The sequence below is a fragment of the Protomyctophum bolini genome, assembly GCF_963924005.1.
Source record: "Protomyctophum bolini genome assembly, chromosome: 17".
NCBI lineage: Eukaryota > Metazoa > Chordata > Actinopteri > Myctophiformes > Myctophidae > Protomyctophum > Protomyctophum bolini.
The window spans coordinates 28,356,006-28,368,354 of record NC_137878.1 but is presented as its reverse complement, the minus strand read 5'-3'; the positions used below and the strand labels follow the sequence as shown (position 1 = coordinate 28,368,354).

The 12,349-nt window shown below is 40.7% G+C and overlaps 1 protein-coding gene across 5 annotated transcripts in view; it reads right to left on the bottom strand.

The window, feature by feature from the left end:
- The window catches only part of akap9 (A kinase (PRKA) anchor protein 9), an 80,288-nt gene that overhangs the window by 60,317 nt on the left and 7,622 nt on the right, over nucleotides 1-12,349 (bottom strand). For all 5 annotated transcript variants that reach the window (XM_080788151.1, XM_080788149.1, XM_080788150.1 and 2 more), the window contains exons 2-7: nucleotides 8,272-8,529; nucleotides 4,114-4,158; nucleotides 3,480-3,539; nucleotides 1,595-1,744; nucleotides 525-680; nucleotides 148-345 (exon numbers count right to left, since the gene is read on the bottom strand). In XM_080788151.1, coding sequence (XP_080644277.1) covers nucleotides 148-345; nucleotides 525-680; nucleotides 1,595-1,744; nucleotides 3,480-3,539; nucleotides 4,114-4,158; nucleotides 8,272-8,529 — 867 coding nt within the window. The remainder of the gene's footprint in view (nucleotides 1-147; nucleotides 346-524; nucleotides 681-1,594; nucleotides 1,745-3,479; nucleotides 3,540-4,113; nucleotides 4,159-8,271; nucleotides 8,530-12,349) is intronic.

Here is a 12,349-nt window from a genome sequence, read left to right as displayed (position 1 = left end):
CACCAGATGCTGTACAGAAGAACATGTGGAAAACAGAAAACCAGAGCATGAGGAAGAGTTTGACGCCCAAACCGTCACTTTGTGTTGGTGGCATTAAGCAGAATCTATCAAACACTGTATAACATACTGTGCAGGTGGCCAACTCACCGTCTCCCTCTCATTGACTGTGTGCGTAAGCTGACCGATCTGCAGCAGCTGCTCATCATTCCTCTCCTGGTGAACTCTGACTTGGGAGCTCATTTCCTCCAGCTGCTGTTGGTACTGGACAATCTGCTGCCTCGCCTGGAGAAGATCAGCGGCCGCGCTGCTGTGGCTAGTGTTCCTCAGCGTCTCACCTGCCTGCAGCTGTCATTATCAATCAGATCAATAGACGGTCACAATCCAGTACGATGACAAATCAAAACCAGTCTATAATGTGGGAGTCTGCACGCTCAATAATAACTAAATTGAACTGGTATTTGAGGAACTGCAGTTGTAGCTGAATCATAGGACGGAGTATGCTGTGGAAGTTAGAAACGTCCCACCTGCTGGAACTGAATGTGGAGTTTCTGGCTTTGTTCCGTCAACTCCAGGAATTCCCTCATAACGTCGTCCTTCTCTTGGCGAGCTTGCTGCATATTGGCAGTAAGCTGGGTAATAATACCATCGCGCTGCTTTAGGGCTGCCTCGAAGTCCTGCAGCTGTAGGAGCAGAATACAATTAACCAATTTAGATCAGAGTTAGAATTATTCACTTTGAAAGAATATATATTCAAAGATTTGCAACACATTTTCACTATTCTTCAAAAATAGCAGACCTACAAGCTCATAGCGCGGCACTCTGTGAGTGTGTGTGTGGCTTGTAGATCTGCTATTTTTCAAAAGCTAAATTATAACATAATGTTTAAAACACCAAAAGGGGTTCCCGGAATCCCGCCCGAAATGGGTTAATACAATACTATCCAATGCCAATGTATAGACAAATGCTTTTACTACTACAGGGCAACCGAACTATAGTAATTGCCTGACTTTATTCATAGAGCAACCCCAAAAAGTTTTAGTTTTATTATGCTGCGCCCCTTGTGATGTCACGTGGGCCAATATATCATAATCATTATTATACATTATCATCATACTGTACTTAGCAACCAAAGTTGCAATTCCCCATAATTGCGAATTTCCTAGTTATGTTATGGCACAGATAGATAAAAGACTGCAGTAGAAGGAACCCTTTTACTGTAATTGCATGGCTAATCCCAGAGTTTTGGATACAAGTAGAAAACGTCACAAAAACTACATACTAGTGTTTTTTAGAAAACTCATAATGTACTGTTTTGTGGTACAGTCTTCCATTGTTCTGATTCATGCATTTTTGTCACCAACCGTTGCTAATTAGAAACTGGACTACTTCCACGAATGACTGTAGAAGCACATTGTACATTATCATTATCTTCCATCTGTTCTCATTAGCACATCTATTCCATCTGTTCTCACTGTTAGCAGTGTTCTAGAGAAATGCTCATTAGAAAGCCCGCCATGTCTGTAAGGTGGCAAGTAATATAATTGTTTTTGGCACCGAAAGGAATAGCAAATTTGGACATAAGGCAGTCAGTCACCTGTTGCACTCCTTCTTTGCCAAAGACAGCCCTGATCGCCTCCAGCTCTTGACTGAGCTCCTCCACAGCCTGGGTTTTAGCAGCCAGAGCATCCGCCATATCCTGCAGTGTGTCTCCCTTTGCCACCTGCTGCAGCGACTCCACCTCCTCCTGGGTAGGTGGAAAAAGCAAGCATGATGACAAATCACAAAAGTGGGCTTCAAGTATACTAGATCGGTACTTGGACAAAATCCAGGAAAGAATGACTGATGGAGGATTAGTAAGAAGGACCAAATGGTATTAACAATTGGTTTTGACATTAATTCTCAAGTTTCAGCATCTTTATAAACCTTTAAACAAGCGGGTTGCAATGCATGCTCACCAGGCAAAATGACGCGCATGTATGAGTGTCCGTTAGTTTTTTTTAATATTTTCTACCCTTAATTTAGTCATCCCAGTTAATTAAATTGGAGATACTGAAATGTGAATGATATATCTCTGAATAAAATTGGTCAAAGCAGTTGAAGCAGTTAATTTCAATGAAACTCCACCCCTGCGTACCTCTATTATTTTTTCCCCCCACAAATTGAACTTTATAAAGCATTATAAACAATTTTTGTATTTTTGAATAGTTAAAATAGCCAATCTACATCAACACGTTGTGAGCTTGTAGATTGGCTATTTTAACTATACAAAATGTTTTTCAAAATATAAAAAAAGGCAAAGTAGCCCATAGCTATGCCATTGCTGCAAAATGATGCTGACTGAGCGAGGATCATTCCCATTCATTACGTTCTCACCTCTCCTCCTCATTGGAAGCTAAGACACGAGCTAACTACGTGAGTGGAGGATGCCAGGATGGACGTTTCATTATTGGAATTGTCCTATTGTGTTTGCCGAGAACCAGGCCAAGACAGGCCCTGCTGCCAAGAACTGTGGGTATTTGTTTTAACACTACACCACCCAGATGTGTCAAAATTGCATATTTTTGTAAAATATTGAGACCTTGATTATCGGCAACACGAGTGAGCTTCATATCTTTTTGACACTATGATTATTTGCATCTAGTCTATAACACATTAAAACAAGGTCTTTCTTTCCTGCACCACCGACCGTTACCTAACAAATACCAAATGTTCATTGTTCCTCCTCTCCTTTTCTCAGACTGTACTCCTTCAGCCTTTTTACTAATTTACACCTCTGAAAGGTCACAACGCCCTGCACAGTCACAAGGCACTACTACACCATTTGTTAAAGAATCTAATCATGCGGTTCTCAGGATCCACAGGGGAACAGCACGCCTCCATTGTTGATCTGTGGCCAGCATGTGATGTCCATGACGCATTTATGTCAGCCCAATTCAAACCCTGTTTACTTCAATCATAAAATAATTTTGACAAATTACAAGGCAAATTTGCCGTGTAATAGTCCTATAGTTTTCACATTATACTCAGTTACGGGTGAAATTATTAATTCGATGGAAACTATATATTTTTTGTGTGATCTATCATGTAAAAACGTCATTGAAATGTGAATGCTTGACCTTCTTCCTTAATATGAAAAAGAATTAAAAATGTGACTGCTTGGTAAACATCTTAAACAATTTGAAGATGTAATTTTTGTGTTCATACAGTATGAAAATGATCATAGGTCTAATTTAATCAGACAGATTATTCAAACAACTGAAAAAAAGAATCAATATATTAAATAATTTACTGCAGCTCATTATAGCCAGTATGCAAAGCAGTCGGTGAAATCCCAAGAAGCAGTAATAAAGAATAAAAGGCACTTGGTTAGTGAGGTTACAGGACGTCTAGTGACAGCCAGAAATGGTATATAAAAAGAAAATGCAGAGTCGAGTGTAGCATTGATTGGTTTTGCGGTTAGCTTCATTAATGTACTGTACCCAGACAAAATCCTCGGCAGACTCCATTTGGCTCTCAGTCATCTCATGGCAACCATTTACCTGTTAAGTCACAATCATGTCAGTGAAAGGCTAAGATTCACATACTGTGCTGGAAATTATTGACTTTCAAATTCAATGTTTTCACTTCAGCTATAGAAACTCCTGAAAATCATTCATATAATATTAAATTATGATACTGTATAATTTTGTTAGAACCAGCACAGTGCTATGTATTTATTTAAACTGAATTATATTTCCATTTATTTTGAATTGTATTAGTTTTAAACGTTCTGCCACCAGTCATGTCCGAAAGGGGTCATGTAATCAGTTAAAACATTTGTATATTTAAAACATATTCATATAATATATTTAAATCAGCAGGCTAGAATTTTAGAGGACACCCCCCCCCCACTTCACCCCTTTTGCAACCAGATATTATTTCAATGATGTTTGGGAGACAAGAAACACTTTCCTGGGGTTTTTATGTGGGTAGTATGTGTTTTTAGATATTTCAGTATTTCAAAGTGTCCATGAACTCTAGTGTCATGGACACTGGGCTCACTTACTTCCTGGACTACATGTTGTCTCAGAAAGACCATTAGTGTGATGCATAACTTCAGAACGCTTGTCTTACCTCTGAAGAATAGTCTTCAGCTGTGGTGGACATCTCACTCTCCGGCTGCAACATAAGAGTGAAATAATGTCATTGGCATTGCACAGGGAAACATGACTGATGATAACCCAAGCATAGTGTTCAAGTGGATTAATTAAATAAAAATAAGCACAGAAGTCAACAAGACCACAAGATCAATGGGGCCGCTTGCAGCCCCTAGAACAGCGGTTCCCAAACCTTTTTGGCCATGCACCCCCTGTTACCAATACCTCCACACCTAGCTGACACCCCCCCCCCCCCTGAAGCAGGCAGCCCATCCCACAACTGAATTGGCAAATGCTACAGCATTCATGTTTCAGTCATCTTGTTCAGTACAGTAGTTAATAACATCATAAAACTGGTGTCTGGTCTTGTTGGCCTACATTAAAACAAACACTGCTGCACTGTTTTTTTTCTCCTCCTTGAGTAATGACAGTCATTATTACAGGCCTTTGAACAGCTCATTTCTGGATCAAATCTTTTTTTAAAGCCACAGATCCAGATAGAGAAAGAATTGGCAGATTTTCCTATGGGAGACGCTTATAATTTTTGAGCTCAAGGTTATTCCATCTTGCATGTCTAATAAGGTAACCGAATATCCAAATATTGAACATGTACTTTTTGGAAAAGTACAAAAGTACCTCTACTTTATTTTTGAGTGGTGCAACCACTCCCTTACAGAGCTATGTGTGTGGCTGGCTGGCTGGGTATCTGGCTGGCTGGCTGGGTATCTGGCTGGCTGGGTGCATCTGAGCACAAAAACAGCATGGTTGTTTTTCACCACTCTGATCGGGCCAGCACCCTGGGTGCGCTCCTGTGGGTCTGGAACTCTCCCCTCCCCCCCCCCCCCCCCCCCCCCCCCCCCCCCCCCCCCCCACGGAGTTGCACCACTCACTTCACACGGGTGTGATACATTTTTTTATCTTAGGCACTATTTCAGTAGAATTCTTATATTACGTAGGCTACTGTAATTCTTGAAATTTACAATTTAGGCATTTAGCTCTTAATCCAGAGCAATTTACAGTAAGCAAGAACAACACCTGCTAATACATCAAATATATACAAAATAGTCATCAAGAATCATAAGTAAGCTAAGGATCTAACATCCGCCTGGACATTAGAAGGGTTTCGCATTTGATATGTAATTCTTTCTTTATGAAACATTCCTGTGTTCGACTTGAGACAAGAGTAGCAGGAAGTTGAATAAATGTGTACATGAGCCATTATACAATAGTGGTTATAATCAGTATCAAGGTACAGGACTTCAAGGGGAAAAGAGTTTCCACAGCAACGTCTAGCTCCTCTGGGGCATCAGTGGACAGAACATAAAGAACAAGAAAGCCTCTGGGCGATTCAATCCTCTGGCCAAACTGACTGGTTAACTGGAATGGTTAAGAACAGACACTGTTGCAAAGATAATATAAGATAATATAATATAATGCTATGTTAAAAAAGAAAAAAAGGAATAGCAAATATCTCAATTGATTTTCATGTGGTGAGAATTTATTGACTAACCCAGCCTTTTCAATAACAAAAGTAAGTTTTCACTTTTCAGTGACGTTACATTGCTCAGTAGGGTGCAAGGTAAATCAAAGTATTAGTTTTCAATTATTTTGCTCCCTTATAACCAACTCTATACTGCCGCAGCCTCATGCTCCCTTATTACTGCCTACCTATTGCCTTATAGTCTTATTACTACTTCTCCCCACGTATATATGTATAGTTTCATTAAATAGATATTCCACTGTTACGTTCTTAGCTTACGCATGTTTCATGATAAATACTTTATATGTATGTGACGTATTGCCATGCTTTTTGTTCTTGCTTAATGTAAATCACTCTGGATTAAGAGCGTCTGCTAAATGCCTAAATTGTAATTGTAAATTGGACCTCCCTACTGCCTTACAGAGCATTATTACTAACTCTCTGCTGCCTTATGCTCACTCATTAGTTATCCCCTACTGCCGTCTGCAGCCTGATTGCTTTATGCTCTATTAATATTCACTCCATATTGCCTTATGTTGCCTTAATGAATTCATACATTATCATCATTATTGACTAGCTACTGCCTTATGCTCCCTTATTACTGACTACTGTTGGGTATTGCCTGCAACTTTACGATAGATATGTATCACGATACAGAGGCCACGATACGATATCCGTTGATATATCGATTATTCGTTGATTCCAAATAATTACCAATTTAAACTGACTGACTCCCTAGTCTCTACTGCCTTATGCTCCATTATTGTCTTTTGAAGTGGCACATTTATATCTCGTAATAAATTACTAATAATTCGCAGATGGGACCTGTCACTTGGCACGTGGGTGTGTGAGGGGTGAACTGTGCCTCCTGTTTGTGTTTAAATTAGTGTAATTAAAAGGATCACTGCTAACCTGAGGATGAAAAGAAAGAAGAAAACAAGCCCAAATTGATTAAATCAATGAATTAACAGCTGCATTACAATTATCTGCGGAGGGACAGACAGTAGGCTGACAGGAAATGGGGAGAGAGATGGGGGGGAAGACATGCAGTAAAGGCCGTCGGGATTGGGAGTCAAACCCGTGGCACACTGCCAGACTGGATTGCCAGCCAAGGTGCTTATGCAATGTCATAAACCCATTTTCAATTAGAGAGCGAGCATGGGTCTTGGACAAAATGAACCACATATGAAAACATCGCTTTATTCAATCAGCTTCCAGGTCTGTGTTGTTGGGTGTAACAAGGCCACACGTATTAAACAGACCACAGTAGCTCAACTTGTTTAAAGGCAACCGTCTGTTTCCATGGAAACTGGTAGCTACCACATGCAAGTGTTTTTTTGTAGTGTTGAAAGGAAACTACTTGAATGTCCAAAAGAACATAATGTGATCTTGGGTCAAAGTACATCATAGCTTCAGTAAAGCACATCATAACAACATTCTCTAGTAACGGAAGTAATGAATCTAACATTGGATAGATTTGAATTACAAAACGTGTTAAAGAAGTGATGAGAATTGGAATAATACTGAAATTGTATGAGAGTACTGTAGTGAACCTGAATTTGGAGTAACGTCAGAAATGACAAGTTTCAATCACAGACTGATGGCCGTCACCTGAGTATGAGATACGTGCGTCACACTGATCATTCACGGCTGGACATTGGTTTGAGGAAGGAGAAACTATAAAACTGTTTTGCTCAGAGTCAGTACGACACGGGGTGTCTGGAGAGCGGGGCTCTGTTGATGTGGCTGGCGGATCGAGCCAGCTGAGAGAACTGTCGTGCACTCACGGTGGGGGGTGGGTGTCGTTCGCATGCCGTTAGGGCTTCCGGCGGCGAAGATAGCTGACTATAGGCCAGAGCGGTCTCCTACAGCCAACAGAGACGGCTCACGGTGTTGGACCGGCGGTGGTTCCCACACACCAAAACAGACTGAACGTTGAAACAAACAGCCGACCCAGCGCCAAAGCTCCGACCCTGTGGGGGGGTCGTTTCCTTGTGGAAAGTTAAGTAGCGCTTTAAGATATTCAGTGAACGGATATGAATTGTCTTGTGTATTGTAATGTGTATTAGGTTTTAAGGTTAGGATGACTATAACTATATACTGTATGTAATATGTAGGTTGAATTGTTATGGATTAATGCTTTTAAAGTCCATCGGCTGATGGCATTCAATCAATGAATTGTACTATGCTTTGATGGGGTTGTAGTGGGTGGGGAGAAGTTATAACTTGCATTTTTATTATAGTTGTTCCATTGTGATTCCAGAGTGATTTAATAAAATATCCGTCCTGTGAAATTGTATATGGGAAGTTCTGCCTCCATCATTAATGTTTACAGTAGAAATATATATTCTGTGAACGGGCTCTTTACATTTCTCATACCCGTTTATTACAGTACATAGGAAACAAAGTCTTATGCACACCGTCCTGTATGCTCTGAGGCGGGTGCGTAGGCAGGGCTCAAAGTATTCAGAAAAATGCACATAAAGTGCACAAAGACCCACACACCGTCTGCACTTGCAATACAAACTTTATTGGCGACGATTGGGTCAAAGACCTTCTTCAGGCATCTACTGTAAACATTAATGATGGAGGCAGAACTTCCCATATACAGGCATCGGTTAAGTGCATTGGTTAAGTCCACTATGTGACTATTACCTCTATGGTGTAGGTCTGGTCATGCTTGACCTTCTCGCCGCTCCGCAGGGTTCTGGAGAAGGTAAACTCTGTGGTGGGTGGATCATCTACTCCATGGATTCCTCCCCCAGATATCTTCTCCCCTGCAGGCTGGTCTTGCTCTACCTTCACCCCGCCGGGTGAATCTCCCTCCGACGACTCCTCTCCTGGCTTCCTTTTCTTCTTCTTCTGTTTCTTCTGGCTGTCTGCATGGGCTTTCCTCTGCCGGTACTCAGCCAACTACAGCACAAGAGGGATGAAGAGACATGATAAGACAGACATGTTAAAGGCAAACATGGGTCAAAGATCTGCCTTGGCTCTTGAGTCTTGATATGCATTAGCAATGGCTTTGTTTAAAGAGCCACGATCAACAGACAGATTGTATTGCTCATTTTCCCATTAATACTGCAGTTTCAATAGTGTAAACTAGGCTCAGGTGGTACGGCAGCCATCCCTGGCGGCTTACCCCTTGGTTAGTGTCAAAGTGTCCTTGAGTTGAAACGTATGCTGCTTAATGGTTGGTGTGTGGATGTGTGTGAATGAATGAATAAGATGCACATTGTAAAGCTTTTCTTTGGATAAAAGGCTTTTCAGTAAATCTCAGGATTTTGACATGTTTTCTACCACCGCTGCTCACATAATGTTATTCATCATGCACCAGGGGACAAGGGTACTTTAATTGTTTCAATGTTGGCACTAATTACAAAGCCTGGATAGCAATAATACAGGATGATGTATGACAGCAAACAAGAGAGTAATGTAGGAAAGACAGCAGAAAACACAGGTGTCACACAGTCAACAGTGACAACAGGCATTACACGGTATGCCATTTCCATGGATTCCAATTTCTGGCTTAACAAGCTGGAGTATGTCCCCATCTTTATTATATGATGGATCAGACAAATGCATGGGTTACATATTATTTTGGGTAGGTTTTTTTTTGTGAGCATGTGACAGATGGACCCAATTTACTGTAAATCACATACTTTTGGATGTGACTATTACACATAGAGATTGCAATACACGTACATTGCAACGTCGATGACCTACAGTGGACAGTTTGGAGTACATTTACACAATTTATCCAGAGAAGGTGTAGTATCTAAATGCTTTGGCTAAATGCTTTGGCTATATCAATAATATTATAATAATGTTATATGAGACTAGATAATATATCGTCTGGGGTTTTGGATATCGCAATATCTATTATCACAATATCAAGTGAGAACAAAGAAAAGCTACCAACGTGCCTCAAGCTTGAAACGGCTAGTGCGGTGCATCACAGGAACAGGGACAGTACCGGTAGTTAGTTGCAGTCAGAAGGAGAAGACACTAGAGCAGAACGGGGTTACTACCATGGAACAGAGGCAACTACCACTGGCTTATTGAGAGCACAGCCCTCACCTACCCCTGAATATAAATGCATCCGCAAACCCTGCCATTTCAATACTCTGAGGAAGATCGCAAGATCGAAACGACAGTCATTCATTATACTAGCAGCACCAGAATAAAAAGGCTTAAACTGCACGAGGTGCTGAAGTGTCTTCTCCTTCTTCTATCACAATATCAAGTGTTGCCTTTTCCTGGTTGTTTTTCACTTATAAAATAGCCGATTTACAAGCAAGCAAGCATCGCAACGCATTGTGAGCTTGTAGATCTGCCATTTTCACCGTTTCTGTAATGTTTAAAAAAATATAAAAATAAAAATCGTCACAATATTGGTGAAAGATATTGGGACATTTGATTTTGTCCACTTCACCCAGCCCTACTAAATGCCCCACCTGTTTTACAAGTCTCTGGTGCTAAAGGACCAATGTGGCCTTTTTTCCTCTGTCTCAGTCAACACATTAGCTAATCATAGTACATTAACATCCCATTAATATTTGACATCTTCATCCATCAAGGATTCAAATAAAATATTAATCTAGAGTCAAAGCATGTTCAGAGAGTGTGAGCTGGTGAGATAGAAATTTCAAAATATAGAGGGACTTATCTAGAGAGAGATTTATAGCCTATAATGAGTCTACTAGAAGATAATGACTAGACTATACTTTTAACTGTCTGTGACTGAACTGGTTCAAACTGTCAGAACTCTGAAGTTGACAATACTTTCCAGTAATGGAGACCTGGAGATGACTATTCCGGGGAAGCTAATATTACCATCGACTGCAGGGGATACTGGGCTGTCTGAGCAGAGCATTGGCTGGCCAAATCAAAGACTGCAGACTATGTAGGTGTATCACCACCTGCTGTCTAAAAGATGAAAACAGACAGGCACTATTTGCAAACATACATAGTTCACAGAGCATTCTCTTTGGTAAACTGTTCTGTTTATAATAATTATGACTGCAATAAGCATTAATTATCAAGACAAGATTCTATTAATAAAAAATCCAAACAAACAAACCATGAGCAATTTGTCCTTGAACACAAGATCTAAAACTACCACTTTAAAACAAAGAATTGACTAAAGATTTTGTGTTCCATTTCCCTGCTGAAAGCATTTCCCAGAGCAGAGCATTGGCTGGCCAAATCAAAGACTGCAGACTATGTAGGTGTATCACCACCTGCTGTCTAAAAGATGAAAACAGACAGGCACTATTTGCAAACATACATAGTTCACAGAGCATTCTCTTTGGTAAACCGTTCCGTTTATAATAATTATGACTGCAATAAGCATTAATTATCAAGACAAGATTCTATTAATAAAAAGTCCAAACAAACAAACCATGAGCAATTTGTCCTTGAACACAAGATCTAAAACTACCACTTCAAAACAAAGAATTGACTAAAGATTTTGTGTTCCATTTCCCTGCTGAAATAAGTCATACTGAGAATTAGCCAACGGCCAGCCTCAGCAAAGTGATCATCCGTTACTCAGTGGTTTTCTCTTCATCTCCCTCGATTGCTAACGATAGACAAGCCTAGACAACCCTATGATTCCATGCTATGGCGGGACAGGTTAGGACATAAGCATATATTTAACCGAGACTACTTTTCACACGAGAAATTGCCACAAGGCATAACGAAACTTCTGAATCTGTGAAAATATGACCAAGAGGCAAAAGGGTGTGTTCAACAACTTTCAATGCTAGAGATCACCTTAAGTGCACCACTGAGCTCCCTCCAGACCCAGTAAAACATCCATTTGAAACAGGTGGAACGAGCAACAAAGTAAAAAAATCACACCTGTGTGAACCGAGTGGTGCAACTCCCCTCTCTCTCCCCCCCTCCTCTCTCTCTCTCTCTCTCTCTCTCTTTCTGCTCCGTCAGATTAGCTTTATTATGGATATCAATCCGCTACACTGAGAACTATTTTTTCATTATTATTTTGGCTCGGCCTTTCCTTCTTTAGCGAACCTAGACAGTCAGAAGTTGGATTTGCGTCCAGCAGGTGGCAGCCATGTCACATACTTCTGTCGTTCCAATTTCACGCATGCGCACACCATGTACACAAACAGGTATGGACATTGCTGGTTGTAGGAGTGGTTGCACCACTCAAAAACCAACTAGAAATGTGCACTCCTCAGAGCACAGATCCACACTAGGCCCGGGTTGCCTATCCAGGGTCGTGTTGTGACCTGTTATTTATTGCTTCAGCGCCACCATGAGGTCGATTTGAAGCATTTCAAGGCACACAGAAGGGACATCTGCTTATGCTGTGGTCTACAATGTGCAACTAATTTCAAATTGAACCGGTTTGTCAATTCAGTACCACCTGTAAACCATTTTGAGCCTTAGGCTTGTTTTCATGTTTATTCCGTGTTAAATATTATGTCACCTTTTGTTTACATGCATTGCTGCAGGCAGGTTATTAAAAGAAAGTGTGGTCTATGATTTTTGAGGGGTGCTAGCCCCTCCTATGCCCAGCTTTGAGTGTTTCTGTAAACAACCAGTCAAAACAGCTAAGGTTTACTTTGTACTGTAACAGAGAAAATAAAAAGTAATAGAGCTGACCCACAACATTGCCATTGTTTGTTGCGAACGCAGTGAGCACTTACTATGAGACCTAGCAGATCATGTCTGTCTGTCTGTCTGTCTGTCTGTCCGTGTGTCTGTC